This window comes from Trichomycterus rosablanca, chromosome 1, assembly GCF_030014385.1.
Source record: "Trichomycterus rosablanca isolate fTriRos1 chromosome 1, fTriRos1.hap1, whole genome shotgun sequence".
Classification (NCBI taxonomy): domain Eukaryota; kingdom Metazoa; phylum Chordata; class Actinopteri; order Siluriformes; family Trichomycteridae; genus Trichomycterus; species Trichomycterus rosablanca.
In genome coordinates this window covers 51,287,746-51,307,092 of record NC_085988.1, presented here as the reverse complement: position 1 = coordinate 51,307,092, position 19,347 = coordinate 51,287,746, and the positions used below count along the sequence as shown (strand labels likewise).

The following is a 19,347-nucleotide window of genomic DNA, read 5'->3' as shown; positions in this document are numbered from 1 at the left end:
TAATTCCTAGTGTAACAGGGAAGTGAGAGCGAGGCAAATTCCCACACAACCAGTAGGGAAGAAATTTAACCTCAAGTCAGATAGAATAATCCTGTGGCTGAATAACCAAAAACTAAACAGGGGGCAATATGGAAAGTAAAATGACCAATGTAATACAACGTAACAAAGGAAATAACAATATAAAATATAGGGTCCATAATCTAACAGAGAAACAGGGGATAGGACACAGAAAGCACAGAGATGAGATCTGAATGTTGCCATTTTGTGACGGGCTTATGACCGCTGCTGTCAACTCACCCAAACCAAACTCTCAGAAAGAAGGACATTGGAACTTTTGATGTAAGGACGCTTCTTTCCAGGGAAATAAACAGAATGCTGACATCCATTGTCAGTGAAAACTAGTGAAACCTCACGGTCCGACATCATTGCTCTGAAAGAAAAGGTGTGCCAGGTATTGCAGTAACAAACCACAAAAAGGTGACACTGTGCTTCTTGTGCTTTTTCAGCAGTTGTAAGATTTTTGTTAATAAACCAGTGTTATCTAGTTTGGTGTTTTTTAGTATTGGCCTAAAAAGCTGATTGTATGAATACTTTAAACTTTTCCCCCATAAACAATACAAAACATTTAGAACAATCATGGGAGAATAGCTCGCACAACTATTGTGTGTATCCAGACTTGGATGAAGAGGATCAGGCCTCTGCCCTTTCAGCTTTTTTATCTCTCCATTACTTTATCTGGATTGCACCTGCTGCAGGCTTTTTCTGTCAAGTGGTGTACAGTGCTTACTTCATTCTCCACTCACTGTGTGATGAGAAAAGAGGGAATGGAAGAGATGTTATCTTTATGTTGTGGAATTACAGCTTTAATTAATTAAATGGAAGTGGATCTCCTTCTATACAACTGTGGCAAACTGGCACTGTGAACAGGTAACAGGTGGATGGGTGGGATGAGAGTTGGCATTGTTCACGAAGAGATCTTCCCTATGTTCCTCTATGCTGACAAAGATGTTATACACTTGAGCACTGACACACATCTGCACACACTGCTCAAGTAACTACTCTTTCTTTAGCTAAACTCCAACCACTAGTTACAGGGCTGTGAAAAAAAGAATTTGCCTCCCTCCCAATTTCTTCCATTTTTGCATATTTGTTACACGTATCTATCAGATTAACTACTTTTAGTATTAGACCAAGATAACTTAAGTTAATATAAAATACTGTTCAGCCCTACCTGACCCTATGTGAAAAAGTAATTGCCCCCTTAGCCTCTAAATCAACCAGGTAACCGAATTCAGTTTACAATTTCAGAAGCTACACCCAGACCTGATGAATCTAAACATCATTAAATAGAACCTGTCTACCGATGTGAAGCAGACTAGAAGGTCTCAAAAGCAGCACATGATGCCACATTGCAAGAGATTCAAATACAGATGCGATGCAAAGACATTGAAATCTACTAGTCTGGAAAGGCTTATAAAGCCATTGCTAATACTCTGGGACTCCAGCAACCACTGTATATATATTCACAATATTCACATAGTCTATATACTGTATGTATGGGCAATATCCATAACATTTAGAACAGTGGTGAAACTTTTCAAATGTGACCATCCTACCAAAATTTCTCCCACAAAACATTGACAACTCATCCAGGTAGTCACTAAAGTAATTCATTGCATATGTGGTTATATCAGCTATTATTGAGTGACGGTTCTTGATGCAGTGTCGTCTGAAGGATCGAAGATCATGGGCATTCAGCTTAAGCTTGCGCCCTTGGCCTTTTACGCACTGAAATTCCTCCCGATTCCTTGAATCGTTTAATTATATTATGCATTGTAGAGGGAGAAATATGCAAATCCCTTCCAATCTTTCTTTGAGGTACATTGTTTTTAAACATTTTAATAATTTATCTTACACATTTGTTGACAAACAGGAGATTCTCTGGCCATCTTTGCTTATCAAAGACTCAGCCTTTCCTAGATGCTGCTTTTGTTCCAAACCATGATTACAATCACCTGTTGACATCACCTGTTTGGAATCACATCATTATTTTATTTTTTCACCTTATTACTAGCCCTAAATTGCCCCTGTCCCAGCTTTTTTTGTGTTGCAGGCGTGAAATGCAGGAATGGAGGTATATTAACAAATGAAATGAAGTTGGGCAGACAAAACATGAAATATCTTAGATTCAAACTGTCTGCAATCAAATAAAAGTAAATGTAAGGAACACTGCATTTTTATTTTATTTGTATTTTCCATACTGTTCTATACTGTCTGATGTTCTGATTTGGGGTTGTACATTAAGTTAACCTTGACCAGGGAAAAGTGCATTGGTAAATGAAAACCTTTTAAAGATAAAATAAAACCTTTAAAACTATCGCTTAAACATAATACCACTGGCTAAGGTGGGGGAATGGCCAAAGCCAAGTGCTTATTTCTAAGGACAGTATTAATTCTAATGCCCACAAAACACACAAAATATATAATAATTTTTATAATTTGCGACGATTACCTAAATGCATTTATCTTACGAACCCCATTTCCTCAAAAGTTGGGACATTTTGTAAAACACAATATAATGAAAAATCTGTGGTTTCTTAATCCTCTTGAATCTGTATTTAACTGTAAATAGAAAGAACAGATTTCCAATATTGTGAATGATAAGCTTTATTGTGTTTTGTAAATATAAATTTGATGCCTGCAACACACTTCCAAATTGGAACAGGTTCCAGTGATTTTTGTTCAGCACTTTGGCCAGTTCACTTCATTCGGTTAAGAGGTAAATGAAGATGAAAAAAACAGACAAAACAATGATTCAGAGAAGCAGAGTACAGAAATACAGCCATGCCAGCCAAATCTACAGAGCTGCAGCCCCCAGCAAAATACATTATAAGTAGATGACTCGCTTTTGACGCTATGTTCAAGGGCTGCTTTATTGTCATAACTAAATAAAGCCTGTCAATGGTCACAGATCATTAACAAATAGGAACATCCATTTAGAAATGACTAGATTTACAGATTTACTAGATTTTGTATTTTTGTGGGTCACACCATACGTCATTAATGCACTGACAGATGCTAAAAGCTGAATGATGCTGTGAAAGGATTTTTGTCTGTGATGGCTGTTTTTTGACACAGGAAGTGCTTTATATGGCTTTGTTGTTGCTGCTGCACACAGTGGTCTAGCAGCTTTATCAGTTTCCATGGAGATTGCTGCTGTATAGAACTAAGTATGAATGTGTGTGTGTGTGTGTGTGTGCGTGTGTGCGTGTGTGTGTGTGTGTGTGTGTGTGACAGTGATCACTGTAGAAAATCACAGTCATATGAAATGGGATTTTATAAGCATTTGTACAGTACTGAAACACTTGCTGGTATGTGTACAGCATTCTGGGCCGCCTTGTCTGTAAGGAGTGTTATGTGCATGATCTTGTGTATGTTCTTTGGGTACTCTGGTCTCCCAACAATATGACAATGTGACTCAGTGAAGAATTGTGTGGTGTCAACCTGTTTGGAAATGGAAACACCATCCATGAAGCTGACAAACAGTTCTTGTGATGACATTACTATTAAAGTTAGTTTGAAACTTTATAAGGACATATAACAGATGATAGGTATGACTCCCTGTTTAAATATGGGTATGACACACTTATGATAGTGCGATAAAACTTACTACCCATTTAACTGTCACTGTTTGTCCATTGAGATTTGATTTATGTAATTGTATGTAGGGCGGCACGGTGTGGTGGCTCAGTGGGTAGCACTGTCGCCTCACAGCAGGAAGGTCCTGGGTTCAATCCCCAGGCGGGGCGGTCCTGGTCCTTTCTGTGCGGAGTTTGCATGTTCTCCCATGTCTGCGTGGGTTTCCTCTGGGAGCTCTGGTTTTCTCCCACAGTCCAAAAACATGCAGTCAGGTTAATTGGAGACACTGAGTTGCCCTGTGGGTGAATGGGTGTGTGTGTGTGTGTGTGTGTCTGTGTCTGTGTCTGTCCAGCGGTGGACTGGCGCCCCATCCAGGGTGTTGCTGTGTGTCTTGCGCCCATTGAGAAGCTAAGAAGCACCCCCCCCCCCCGTTCTGCACCTGTTCTTTATTTCCTAACCTACTTATCAAAAAAGTGTTAACATACTTTTGGTCATGTAGTATACTTTTAGACTGCACCCTATTTGTCCTGCTTCTTCTATTTAAGAATCAGCATAGAATAAGCTAGACTTGATAGCGTAGAGACAGTGGTAACCTAGTGGGTAGAGCTTTGGGCTATCAATCAAATGGTTGAGAATTTGAATCACAGCTCTGCCATTCAGCCACTGTTGGGCCCTTAAACAAGGCCCTTAACCCTGTCTGCTCCAGGGGTGCCGTAAGGTGGCTGAACCTGCGCTCTGACTCCAGCTTCCAATACGAGCTGGGATATGCAAAAAAAAAAATCGTTGTACTGTACACCTGTATATGTATATATGCAAATACAGGTATTCTATTCTATAGTCAGGGACATGCTGAACATGAACAGTTCTAATCCAATGCTTCCCTAATGCTCTGAAAGCATTTTAGCTAGGGCATGAGCTGATGTTTTTGAAAGTGGCAGCAAATGAGCCACTATAAAAACTGATCCAGTCTAAAGTGACTGAAAAAAGAGGCCATGGCTCCCTGTACACCCTCAGCACAGATGGTACAGCCAAGCCTAGTAGCATGCTAATGCAGATGTGTAATCCTTACAAAATGAGCATAATTCCAAGCATAAAAAGATACTTTGAGGGTAACAGCATGGTAGTAAATCACAGTGCCATGTTTTAGGCTATAGTTGGGCTACATTAGCATTTGCAGTATAAGAAGAGATCTTTTGTGTTTAGGATGTCCCATTGGGAGACTTAATGACATTCATCGCCCTGCAGTCCTTGTGCTCACAGAATAATTAACATAATTGCAATTCATAAATTCTTCACTCTCTGAGCGCTTGCTGAATAAAGGCTTATTTCTCCAACAACAGGTCGTTGCTCCTATAAGGTCACCAGATGTCCCAGATTTATGGGCATAGTTTCCCAAAATTGCTAGCGCTGTTCAATGAAATGTGGTGCACTAACTAAAAAGTAAATGAGATTTCTTGTTGACATGACTGTTGTGTCATTATTGATTTGGCCAATGAAGGAGGCTCCATGTTATAGCAGTTGTTTATTCTTCTTACACAGATTTTCCTTTACTACTTTTTGAATGGCCAGCTGGTTCACCTTCAGACTGTAGCAAATAATGAACAAGAACAAAACTACCTCCTTGTTTCTACACTCACTGTCCATTTTATCAGCTCCACTTACCATATAGGAGGAGGACCCAGGACCACCTCTGTGCCAGTCACCTCTGTGCCAGTCAGGCAGGTATTATTTGGGTGGTGGATCATTCTCAGCACTGCAGTGGCACTGACATGGTGGTGGTGTGTTAGTGTGTGTTGTGCTGGTATGAGTGGATCAGACACAGCAATGCTGATGGAGTTTTTAAACGCCTCACTGACACTGCTGGATTGAGAATAGTCCACCAACCAAAAATGGTGGACCAAGGTGGACCAACTAGGTAGGAGTGTCAATTCAAAAACTCCAGCAGCACTGCTGTGTCTGATCCACTCATACCAGCACAACACACACTAACACACAACCACCATGTCAGTGTCACTGCAGTGCTGAGAATGATTCACCACTTAAATAATATCTACTCTGTAGTGGTCCTGTGGGGTTACTGACTATTGAAGAACAGGGTGAAAGCAGGCTAAAAAGGTATGTAGAGAAACAGATGGACTACAGTCAGTAATTGTAGAACTACAAAATGCTCCTACATGGTAAGTGGAGCTGATCAAATGGACAGTGAGTGTAGAAAGAAGGAGGTGGTTTTAATGTTATGGCTGGTCGGTGTAAAATATATACATTTAGGTAAGGTTGTTGTAGCTAATTATTACAGACCAGAATGCAGATTGTCATGCGCCCTTGATGACATGTGCACACTAGTAGCTGGTCACTCCTTAGGCCAGTTGTGAGGCCTCACACAGAGCTTTATTATGCATGGACAGTGGTAGCCTAGTGTGTAGAGCTTTGGGCTATCAACTGAAGAGTTGAGAGTTTGAATCCCAGCTCTGCCCTGCGTCCACTGTTGGGCCCTTAATCCTGTCTGCTCCCTGTCCTCTGACACCAGCTTCCAAACAAGCTGGAATATGTGAAGAAAGAATTTCGCTGTACTGTACGTCTGTATATGTATATATGACAAATAAAGGCATTCTTCTTCTTCACTCTGATCCCCAGAGCAGTGAGGAGAAACCCCATTCAATCTACCCACCCTAGAAAATGGTCAATCTGTCTATTGGACGTCCGTCCAGGTGGCTTTCACTCCTGAGATTCGAACTTGAATCTCAGAGATGCACTGGTGCATTAGATCACTGTGTCAACAGAGTGCCCCAGTCACAGTCATATTGCTTGGAAAAAAATTAGTATATTTATAATATAGATGAACAAGCATGCTGTGTTTTCTAACCTTGCCAGTCAGGCATGACAAGCTCATTAGAATAGCACAGCCTTCATGTAGAGACACTGTGTAAGAGAGTGTGTAACAGGTTCATTAGCAGCTACAACTGTAAGTGATTAGTGTTCCTGAGAGGTGTGTTTGAAAACTTAATATGAAGTGCTTACTCACCAAGGCAGCTGTGAGGAAACTGTGAAACAAATGAGCAAACATACCCAAATTATGAAAGTGTCTTTATCTGTCAAATTCTCTTCATTCATTTTAATGATGTTGCTTAACATTTTAAATCACAAAAATCTGAGGGGGAAGTATGCCTATTTATGTGTCCTCTCAGGAATTAGAGACACCGATACCCTTTAGCTCTAAGAAAGATTATTGGCTAATGACTTGATAGTGGTGATTTGTTCTACCTTTGGTCTGTCGATGTAATGAGATGTGTGTCTGCAACCCTTACGTTTTCTTTAGTCCATAATGAGCTCTTATTAATGATGAGGACTGCAGTGTTGTCAGTGTACCAGTTGTCTTTGAATCCATGTAGGCCAGATTCTTGTTTTATAATTATAAGGCAAACAAGTGGAATGTTTGCTCCAAAGTTGATAACAATGTTTGTACAGACGTCCAGTCATTGTGGACATACAGTTTGTAGAAGCCAGAGTTACTAGTTACGCCTCCTGAAAGGGGTTGTTAATGGCGCAGCGGGAAACTCCACTTGCACACCAGCACCGAGTTTCTGAACTCCCCAGTTCGAAACTCGGTGTTGCCCCCGGTCGGCTGGGCGCCATCTGGTGGGCATAATTGGCAGTGCCTGCTGCAGATACTAATTGGCCACCGTATCTGCAGGGTGGGGACCAGACTATATGTGGGTGGGTGGGTCTTCATACGCTGTGTGAGGACCCTGATTGACGGAAAAGACGCCTGTGCAGAATGCAGGGGCAAGAAGAGGAGGGCTGTGCATGTGTGGGCCGTGCTCTCCTCGGATGCAATCTGGTATCTCTGGTTGCATCGGAACACAAAATTGAGTGCGCTAAATCGGGAGGAAAATGGGGAGAAAATGCAAAAAAGAAAGGGGTTGTTAATTTAACATGAGCTGTCTGCTGCAGAACATAAAAGTCAACCAGAACCATTTTAATGAATCACCATCCTAGCAGTGGTGGCATTTGGATATCTCCAACTTTGTTCCATGCAAGAACTGCTGACCTGGTATTTGATTTTGAAAATGATGTGACAGGTTCATCTTTGTCTGCAGTTTTGCCGAGAGCCATGGCTGACAGGATGAACAGGTGCTAGGGGTTATACCAAAAGTAACTGTTTTATTATGCAAGATTGCTGCATAAGGGTGTCAGTGCTGAAACTGCTGAAGATTTTGGTTTTTAGGCTTGAGCACCATTATGAGTGGGTAGTAGGTACTTTTAAATCTAGCTGAATCAGCAGGTAGGATCGCACACAGTGCTTCATTTGGAACTGAGGTATCAGGGTGTATAAAGGTATCAAGTGCTCTTGGTGGCACTTGGTCTAATAGAATAAAGCAAATCTTAATTGAAATGGTGTATTATGTCTCTGTATTAGGTATGTGGAGACCTTCCTTAATTATTAGGTTCAGGTATTTTAGCCACATGCAATGTCAAAATGTAGGAATTTATTTCTAACAAATACACCGATCAGCCATAACATTAAAACCACCTCCTTGTTTCTACACTCACTGTCCATTTTATCAGCTCCACTTACCATATAGAAGCACTTTGTAGTTCTACAATTACTGACTGTAGTCCATCTGTTTCTCTACATACTGTTTTAGCCTGCTTTCACCCTGTTCTTTAATGACACTGACATGGGGTGGTGTGGCAGTGTGTGTTGTGCTGGTATGAGTGGAGCAGACACAGCAGCGCTGCTGGAGTTTTTAAATACCGTGTCCACTCACTGTCCACTCTATTAGACACTCCTACCTAGTTGGTTCACCTTGTAGATGTAAAGTCAGAGATGATCGCTCATCTATTGCTGCTGTTTGAGTTGGTCATCTTTGAGATCTTTATCAGTGGTCACAGGACGCTTCCCACAGGGTGCTGTTTTAATGGATGTTTTTGGTTGGTGGACTATTCTCAGTCCAGCAGTGACAGTGAGGTGTTTAAAAACTCCATCAGCGCTGCTGCGTCTTATCCACTCATACCAGCACAACACAAACTAACACACCACCACCATGTCAGTGTCACTGCAGTGCTGAGAATGATCCACCACCCAAATAATACCTGCTCTCTGCTGGTCCTGGGAGAGTCCTGACCATTGAAGAACAGCATGAAAGGGGGCTAACAAAGCATGCAGAGAAACAGATGGACTACAGTTAGTAATTGTAGAACTATATGGTAAGTGGAGCTGATTAAATGAACAGTGAGTGTAGAAACAAGGAGGTGGTTTTAATGTTATGGCTGATCGGTGTATGTTCTGGTCAAAATGTACTAACAACACAAATGTTTAGAAAGAATGTGAATACATTTCAACAAATACTTCAAAAACTTGTTGGGGTTGGGTCAACTTGAATGAGATGCCCAACAATTTCATCTTCAAGTGTCCACATACTTTTGACTATATTATGTATTTTTTTTTATATATTCTTAGAAAATAATGTGTGTTTAAGACAGGTTGGACCTTCACACTAATGTGTGTTGCAACCTGCACACCTAAATTAATTGTACACCTATAAAAAACAGAAAGTAAGGATGATGCTTATGTAAGACTTCCTGTTGTTATACAACGGAACATGGTCCTCCTTGCTTTCTCTTCTCTCAGCACATCCATACAAACTCCCACTCCCAGTCATTTTACTATGATCCGGTGTGTGGAGCAGCAGCTGCACATCATGTTTTTCATACACAGCAATCCAATGTGACTCAGAGCTGCTGAGTAACAAGGTCTTACCGCATTATGCTTAATATTATTGTCCACATGAGACAAACCTGTACAAACCTGATTGGTATTACTGGTGTAGATGTACATTTATGTGTATTAGAAATTGGATCAGATCACACAAATCAGCTGGGGTTGGATGTTTTTTTTTTCTTTAATAAATGAAATGATAATTAAATAATGTATTTGTTTCATAAAACATTTGTATGAAGATGGCAAAAGGGCAAATACGTTCTTAAAATAACAGCATACAACATTCAGGTTTTTTTTAAGCGCGTCCAATTGCCCCATTGCATCATGCTTCCTCTCCACCAATGCCGATCTCTGCTCCGATTGAGGAGAACGAAGCTAACCCACGCCCTCTCCGACACGTGGGCAGCATGCCGTATGCATCTTATCATCTACACTTTGACGAGTGCAGTGCAGCCTAGCTGCGTGTACGGAGGGACACACCCTAAGAGCACTCTTTTCTCATCTCTGTGCAGGCGCCATCAATCAGCCAGCAGAGGTTGTAATTGCAGCAGTCATGAGAGAGAGACCCTATCCGGCTTAGTCCCGCCCATATGAACAACAGGCCAATTGTTGTTCATGTGGCCACTCATCCTCAGCCGGCAAGGCAGAGCTGAGATTCGATACGATGTATTTGAGATCCCAGCTCTGGTTCCAGCGTGTGTTTTTACCGCTGCGCCACCTGAGCGGCCTATGTCCACATACTTTTAACCACAAAGTGTAGTTTATTCAACCGCTGCTTAAGGTTTAAGGCATGGAAATATTGTTTTCAGTAGCACAAACCCTCTTGAAAGGACAGGATCTTGGATTAAACTGGATTTTCATTTTCTTCTTTTGCAGCCCAAGCAGCGCACATCTTTGTCTTCATCGCAGGACGTGCAGCGACCCGTGCAGAGCCACAGTGGCGAACCATCGGAGGTAAGCTCATCTCTGGGCTACGCCAGCTTCAGCACCAGCCCACCTGCCAGTCCTCCCATCAGTCCAGCCAACAACTCCACCGACTCGGTAGAGGACTGCACACTAGCTGGTATGAACACTCTACTTTTTCTTCTTAATCCACTTAATCCACATTGTTTCCATTGATCTTTGGGTTATTTCTTAGTTTTCTAACCACACATGTCACTGTGCTTGTGGTCAGTAGTATCTATCCAGGTTCTTAATTTCTATAATGGTCCTGGTTATGCTATTGTACATCCCACCAGTGTTATGCAGGCCAGCAGCCATGGTTCACTTCTGTTATGAAAGCATTTGAGTTTTTTTTTAATTGACTACAAAGGTATTTTGGACAGTGCAACCTGATTAAGTGATTCTAGGTAACAATAATGTTCCTGGAGACTAACAGTAAATATGAATACACCGCTTATCCAATTAGGGTCGCGAGGGGGTGCTGGAGCCTATCCAAGCTTTTCAATGGGCACAAGGCACACAGTAACACCCTGTCACCTATAGGGCAATTCAGTGTCTCCAATTAACCTGACTGCATGTTTTGGACTGTGGGAGGAAACCGGAGCTCCCGGAGGAAACACACGCAGACACGGGGAGAACATGCAAACTCTGCACAGAAAGGACCCGGACTACCCCGGCTGGGGATCGAACCTAGGACCTTCTTGCTGTGAGGCGACAGTGCTACCCACCGAACCACCGTGCCGCCCAATATGAATACACTTTCTTGCTAAGTATGTAAACACTTAAAATTAATTTAAGGTGTTTTAGCCACACATATTGCTATACGGGGTGGCACGGTGGCTCAGAGTGTAGCACTGTTGTCCCAAAGCAAAAAGGTCCTGGGTTTGATTCCCAGGTCGCGTTGTCTGTGTCCTTTCTGTGTGGAGATTGCATGTTCTCCCTGTGTCTGTGTGGGTTTCCTCTGAGTGCTCTAGTTTCCTCCCACAGTCCAAAGACATGCAGTCAGGTTTACTGAAGATACTGAAAGTTTCCATAGGTATGAGTGTGTGTGTTGCCCTGTGATAGTCCTGTCCAGAATGTTTCCTGCCTTTCGCTTAGTGAATCAGACCCAGTGTGACCCTAAATGAACAACAGTCTGTGTACCACAATTTTAATCTTGTTTTTCAGTTACTTTCTGTGATGGGTTTTGCATGTTCACTTGTCTTCATGAGTTTTCTCTGGTACTCAGATCCTTTTTCTTTCACTTTCCCAAAACATGCAGGTGGAACGCTATCCAAATTGCCCCTGAGGTGAAGGAGTGCATGAATGTGTCAGTGTGATGCTCTGCGGTTAATCTGTGCCTTATGTAGCATGTGTCCCTGCCTTTATGCTCAGTGTTTTAAGGATGGGAGAGCGTCAGACCAACAGTTACCCTAACTTGAATAAATGGTTTCAAAAAATGACTCAAAAAATGACTAAAAAAAGCTAAGGGTTATTTGTTTTGAGCCGAATCTCGTTTCTTGTAAGTGGCTGGATTAAGGGCTTGTAAGACTTTCATATCTAGCACTAATGCTTTGTCTCTCACTGAGGGACTCCTGCTGTTTCCAATGATTATTCTGCTGCTGTGTACATAATTTGGATATCATAATGCTTACAAGAGCAGAATAGCATATTAAAACATTGAATTGCCACTTTAATCACATGAGGACATTCAGTGAAACAGAATGAGAATTCAGCTACCCAGTCATTTATTTTAGTTCCTGATTGAGCATAGTCATTGTGACAGTAGGTAGGGAGATTATTGTGTTTTTGTTACATAGAAAGTCAGGTCAGTGCAGTCAAAGATTGTGCCATGGTAATGGTGGTGTCTGCAGTGATGGGCTTCTTGCAGCCACTAATGCTACCATTTTGCTGTCTGGCGCCGTCCTCAGCTGTCATGACGATAAAAGTAAGAAACATTTAGAGAGCTTTCAACGACCTTTTACATATTTTTTCACTGGGTGAAAAGATGCAAAGTCTCACTTTAGTGAGCATTAGCTTACCACACTTGCAATATATTAGCGCTAAATTATATTTAATATTACTGTTATTGTGGTATTGACAGTACACCTTATAAGGACTATTAAAGACAATGCACCTTTCTTTTTTCATCACATGTGATCTGATCTTTAGATGGGAGTAAAAGAAGGAACCACCCAAGGCTCAGTCTTTGTAAGCAAAGGTGGGTCATGACTTACCTCTTAACTAAATTGCAATAAGTTAAAAAAAAATTAGGTTTTTATCATCTACTGTACATAATATAATAAAAAAGAATCAGAGAATCTGGAAAGATCTGTGTCTGTGTAGGGCAAGGCTGGAAACCACTGGTGAGTGTGCATGACCTTCAAGTTCTTGGTATTGCATTAGAAATCCTCAACTTCTGTGGTAAATATATTCTAATGGAGTCATTTGAAAAAAAAAAAAGACTTTTGTCACTGTCTTTGCATTTAGTCTTACATTTATTTTGACTTTTTTATTGCAAACAGTTTGAATCCAAGATATTTCATGTTTTGTCTAGTCAACTTTATTTAATGTGTTAATATACCTCCATTCCTGCATTTCAGACCTGCAACACATTCCAAAAAAGTTGGCAGGCCAGATTAGTACTTGTACTTTCTTGTTCTGCAGCCATGCATTTGTAATGTGTACATCATGTGGTTTTGCATTGTCTTGCTGAAAAATGCATAAACGTTCCTGGAAAAAGATGTCAGCATACAGTATGTTGCTCTAAAATCTTAATGTATTTGCAGTGCTGTCTAATGTATCAGAAATCACAGGTTTCAGCTTAGGGTTGTGCTCTTGCCCTTAATGCATTTAACTGTAGAGGGATATACAGTGTATCACAAAAGTGAGTACACCCCTCACATTTCTGCAGCTATTTAAGTATATCTTTTCATGGGACAACACTGACAAAATGACACTTTGACACAATGAAAAGTAGTCTGTGTGCAGCTTAAATAACAGTGTAAATTTATTCTTCCCTCAAAATAACTCAATATACAGCCATTAATGTCTAAACCACTGGCAACAAAAGTGAGTACACCCCTAAGAGACTACACCCCTAAATGTCCAAATTGAGCACTGCTTGTCATTTTCCCTCCAAAATGTCATGTGATTTGTTAGTGTTACTAGGTCTCAGGTGTGCATAGGGAGCAGGTGTGTTCAATTTAGTAGTACAGCTCTCACACTCTCTCATACTGGTCACTGAAAGTTCCAACATGGCACTTCATGGCAAAGAACTCTCTGAGGATCTTAAAAGACGAATTGTTGCACTACATGAAGATGGCCAAGGCTACAAGAAGATTGCCAACACCCTGAAACTGAGCTGCAGCACAGTGGCCAAGATCATCCAGCGTTTTAAAAGAGCAGTGTCCACTCAGAACAGACCTCGCGTTGGTCGTCCAAAGAAGCTGAGTGCACGTGCTCAGCGTCACATCCAACTGCTGTCTTTGAAAGATAGGCGCAGGAGTGCTGTCAGCTTTGCTGCAGAGATTGAAAAGGTGGGGGGTCAGCCTGTCAGTGCTCAGACCATACGCCGCACACTACATCAAATTGGTCTGCATGGCTGTCACCCCAGAAGGAAGTCTCTTCTGAAGTCTCTACACAAGAAAGCCCGCAAACAGTTTGCTGAAGACATGTCAACAAAGGACATGGATTACTGGAACCATGTCCTATGGTCTGATGAGACCAAGATTAATTTGTTTGGTTCAGATGGTCTCAAGCATTTGTGGCGGCAATCAGGTGAGGAGTACAAAGATAAGTGTGTCATGCCTACAGTCAAGCATGGTGGTGGGAATGCCATGGTCTGGGGCTGCATGAGTGCAGCAGGTGTTGGGGAGTTACATTTCATTGAGGGACACATGAACTCCAATATGTACGGTGAAATACTGAAGCAGAGCATGATCCCCTCCCTCCGGAAACTGGGTCGCAGGGCAGTGTTCCAGCATGATAATGACCCCAAACACACCTCTAAGACGACCACTGCTTTATTGAAGAGGCTGAGGGTAAAGGTGATGGACTGGCCAAGCATGTCTCCAGACCTAAACCCAATAGAACATCTTTGGGGCATCCTCAAGCGGAAGGTGGAGGAGCGCAAAGTCTCGAATATCCGCCAGCTCCGTGATGTCGTCATGGAGGAGTGGAAAAGCATTCCAGTGGCAACCTGTGAAGCTCTGGTAAACTCCATGCCCAGGAGAGTTAAGGCAGTTCTGGGAAATAATGGTGGCCACACAAAATATTGACACTTCAGGAACTTTCACTAAGGGGTGTACTCACTTTTGTTGCTGGTGGTTTAGACATTAATGGCTGTATATTGAGTTATTTTGAGGGAAGAATAAATTTACACTGTTATATAAGCTGCACACAGACTTCTTTTCATTGTGTCAAAGTGTCATTTTGTCAGTGTTGTCCCATGAAAAGATATACTTAAATATCTGCAGAAATGTGAGGGGTGTACTCACTTTTGTGATACACTGTATATGCAAATCTTTTCCAATTTATCCTTGAGGAACATTGTACCTCAACATGTTCCTTAACATTCACACATTAGATGCACATTAGAACTGCAGATTCTATGCAGATCTTTGCTACTCAAAAACTCAGCCTCTCATGGATACTGCTTTTGTACCAAATCATATTGTTTTTCATCCTCATTACTAACCTTAAATTGCCTCTATCCCATCTTTTTTGGAAAGTGTTGAAGAACTGGAATGCCGGAATGGATGCATATTAACCAATGAAATGACCAGACAAAACATGAAATATCTCACATCCTGTCTGTAATGAAATAAAAGTTAAAGTAAATGTCAGAAGCACTGTGTTTTTATTTATTTGCATTTTCCATAATGTCCTAACTTTTTTGGGGGGATTTGAGGTTGTATATTCAAATTCCAAAACGGCTCAACTTACCCAGAAAAGCTCTCTGTACCTAATAGATGTACCTATAGATTAACCTAATAAAGTGCTTGATGAGTGTATTTAAATTTGTATATACCGCTGCAAACCACAATCCTTCAGTGTGTCTTTTGTTCGTGTGACTTTTTCATCTTTAAACTTTAAAGTTCTACCGTGCCAATTTTTTTTCTTGAATTTTACTAATTTCTTTCTTTTCTTGCTTTAATCTCTGGTGGTTTTAATAATTTACCATACCTGCATGAAGAAGGGTGGGTTTTTCTAAATTATGCAACAGAGTAAAATGTAGAGAGAGATAAATGTTACCTTTTTTGGAATTATCTGAACTATTCACAGTCACTGTTCCAACATTATTCTGATACCTGAAACATAGAAAGGGCTGTGCAAACACTGCAGTCATAAACTAAAATAAATTTTTACCTGACTGTATTTAATAGTAGCTGGATGGCTAGATTAAGCATCCATAGCACCCATATGGTAGTCTTTCGTCTTTTCCAAACTGTACAATGATTAAATAGAAATGTCATTTTTCTTCCTTTGATATCACTTTCACTTGAATGCTCCAAGCTTCTGATGTGTGGTGTATTCCATCATTTCAAAGCATGTGCTGCATATGGCACCATGGACTATATTGACATGATCATTTCAGGTGCCATAATGAAGCAGATTTCTATTGAGCAGGTAGTCTTGTACTATGTCTTTACCTTCTGGCTATTCACACTGGCCCAGGAAGTTGCTTTTATATTATCACTGGGGGTTAGAAAAAAGTCATTAAAGGAAGTAATTATGGGAAGCTTATTGGTTTAAATTCTAAGCATTAGAGGGTTTGACTTAAGATTGCTAATGACACGGTACTTTTAATTTGCAAAAATATTTAGCCATTGACAAATATACTCAAGTTGCATTAAATTAAAATCCAGTTGCTCTAGGAGGTTGTTAATTATTGTAATAAGTCATAAAAACTCGCTTCTAAAACATGCTTTACCCAAGGGCAATTTTTGTATGATCTGACTTAATGTTGCCTGCCTCTTAATGTTTGTGAATTTACATTAAAATATTTTTAGAGGCTATTTAATTATTAATAAACCTCTGGTTAACAATTGTAAGCTGGTAACTGAAAGCATACTGGTTTTACGTTTACATTTGTGGCATTTAGCATACACCTTTATCCAAAGCAGCTAACAATTATGAGCAATTGGGGGTTAAAGGCCTTGCTCAAGGTCCCAACAATGACAACCTGGCAGTGTTTGGGCTTGAACTGGCAACCCTCTGATTACTAGTCCCGTAACTTAACCTTAAAGTGACCACTGAATTACTTTTATTTTTACGTATGGTATCAAATGATTTGCTAAAGCTTTTAAGATTTGTTAGCTCTAAAATAATACCAGTGATAAACATTAATAAGGCCTGTTGCGATGTATGTACAAGTTGCATAAAGACGTTCAAGCTATGGCAGTAAGTAATTAAATCATATAATGCAGCCATATCTGAATTTCAAAGGACCTTTTTGGTGCCCAGGTGGCACAGCGGGATATTCCGCTAGCACACCAGCACCGAGATTCTAAACTCATCGGTTCAAAACTCGGTGTTGCCACCGGTCGGCTGGCCGCCATCTGGCGGGCATAATTGGCAGTGTCTGCAGCAGATACGAATTGGCCACCGTATCTGCAGGGTGGGTGCCGGACTATGTGTGGGCGGGTTTATCTTCATGCGTGTACAGCGACGTGCTTTCCTCGGATGCAATCGGGTATCCCTCAGCAGCGGAAGACAAATTGAGTGCGCTAAATCAGGAGGAAAATGGGGAGAAAATGCATATATATATAAAGGACCTTTTAAACACATTTCTTCAGCTTTTGTCAGGCCATTACATTCAACCGAATGCTTTCTAATTAACAGGAATTTAGTGGGACTAGTTCTGTTACAGCATGGTTGGTTACATATTTTGGGATCCTTAATTAATTTAAAAGAATGACAGCTGCAGACAGAATGTGAAGTTAATTATCAGTAGAGAACCTAAGATGTAAGTTCAGAGTTGAAACTTGAAACTGTTTTTGTCAGCTGCTTTGAAAGTTTTCCTTTATCTGGCTTTGGTGTGTTTCCCATGCCTAAAGCCAAACAGCATGCTCGGTTGATAGAGCACTCATGTCTTAGAGCTCTTGTTCTTGAATCTCACTTCCTTTTTGATGTTTGTGGTTATTTACCCAGTTTCTGTTTGTGGTTTTCCTTTAGTAAGTAATTCCTTTATTATTCTCTGTTTTTAGTTTTTTTCTAGTTCAGTTTCCCATACTTCGTTCTCCTGGTTCACCATCTAATATCTCAGGTGCCGGACTCTGTAATAAGCTGCTTAGCACGCATGGCAATCAAACTTCTACAGCTAAATACACCGATCAGCCATAACATTAAAACCACCTTCTTGTTTCTACACTCACTGTCCATTTTATCAGCTCCACTTACCATATAGAATCACTTGTAGTTCTACAATTACTGACTGTAGTCCATCTGCTTCTTTGCATGCTTTGCCCTTTCATGCTGTTCTTCAATGGTCAGGACCCCCACACTACCACTATAGAGTAGGTATTATTTGGGTGGTGGATCATTCTCAGCACTGCAGTGACACTGACATGGTGGTGGTGTGTTAGTGTGTATTGTGCTGGTATGAGTGGATAAGAAAGTGTGAAAGAAAGATGAAAAATTGCATATTAATAGGCTGAATAGTTTTGATTAATATTCAGAAGTATGATATTAAGTAATCATGATTATTATTTTAGCTATTATAATACAGCCCTACATTAACGCATATAATAAAGAATTTTAACAGTTTGGTCCACTTGTTGAATTTACTTGTGTTTGCTCATGTACAACACAACACAACACACAGTCATCCAGCATGTTTACAAGAGCAAATATAATCTAAATTGTAAACTGAGCAGTGCGGTCACTTGTACTTGTGTTGCTCTGAGTTGAGACTAATGAGGCAGAAATGTGACTTCCATGCCTTATGACAGCATAGGTGGTAAATCAACTAGGGAGCTCATGTTAAAGCTGTCAGGCACCACTTTGAAACAGCTTCAACTCCAAGAATAGATTTCACATTTTATATTCTCTCTCTTATAACTCATTCCCTCCCTTTTAAAAGGTTCAATGTGTTGTTGCTGTGGCAACTGCCATCAAATGAAAAGCGCATTCTATTTAATTTTTTGACGGCTTGTTTTTATAGATGCAGGAATTTGCCAGTAAATTGCAGATAATTAAGACTGAGACAGCGTTTGAGCAGAGGACGTTATATTAAATCAGCCTGCTCTGGCTGAGCCCACACTCCTAAATCACCTCTATAAGTAATTCCACCATATAACGACACACATTTACCCAGTTCCTCCTAATTCTGTCCCTATTTATGTTGTCTGTAAAGACATCTTGTTCTTGTGGTCTGTTTATAAACAACAGTAAAAATGAGTTGGTGTAAACAAAATTGCCATAGGATTATGTAACACCTAAGTGAGAGGACAGCTACGTCAGTGTTGCATATAGAAACATGCAGCTAAGCTCCTGCAGTGTGGAGATAGCTGGAAGACCCGTCTTGTGCTTACTCAAGGTGAAAGCTAAAACACAGCTTTTTTTTTAGCTTAATAATAGGGATAAGTTTGGTTTGTAAAGGTTACAACAATTGCTGTGCTTAATTTGCAGCAGATGATTTAGGAGTTGAGGGTAAGAATACAAGTTCATGGTATTGGTTTATCATAACCAGGTTTAGGGAAGGCTTTAAAATCAATCATTATTAGTACATTACAAGTATTTGTTCACAGCATGTAAGTCTAATAAGAACTAGCTGAGATTTTACCGGACGTATGCCAGCAGCCCCGTGTGCATATAGGTGGCAGCTGTGTGAAAACAAACTGCAACACAGACTTGTTGGTGTGCCTTACTGTCACGTCAGTACTACTGCAGTCACAGCTCTGTCACATCATGGATCTCATACTGCATAGTCAATTTCTTCATATTTTATGAAGTTAGTAAAAGGAAACAATCATATCGTCTTACAAACATATGTAGGAATAAGGATAGACAAAAATCGTTATGTTAGACACTGACCCCTAAATTGCCCCGTATCAACTTTT

General features: G+C 40.6%; 1 protein-coding gene across 2 annotated transcripts in view; it reads left to right on the top strand.

The window, feature by feature from the left end:
* anks1b (ankyrin repeat and sterile alpha motif domain containing 1B) overlaps positions 1-19,347 on the top strand; it is a 215,732-nt gene that overhangs the window by 77,616 nt on the left and 118,769 nt on the right. For both annotated transcript variants that reach the window (XM_062994177.1, XM_062994186.1), the window contains exon 7: positions 10,238-10,424. In XM_062994177.1, coding sequence (XP_062850247.1) covers positions 10,238-10,424 — 187 coding nt within the window. The remainder of the gene's footprint in view (positions 1-10,237; positions 10,425-19,347) is intronic.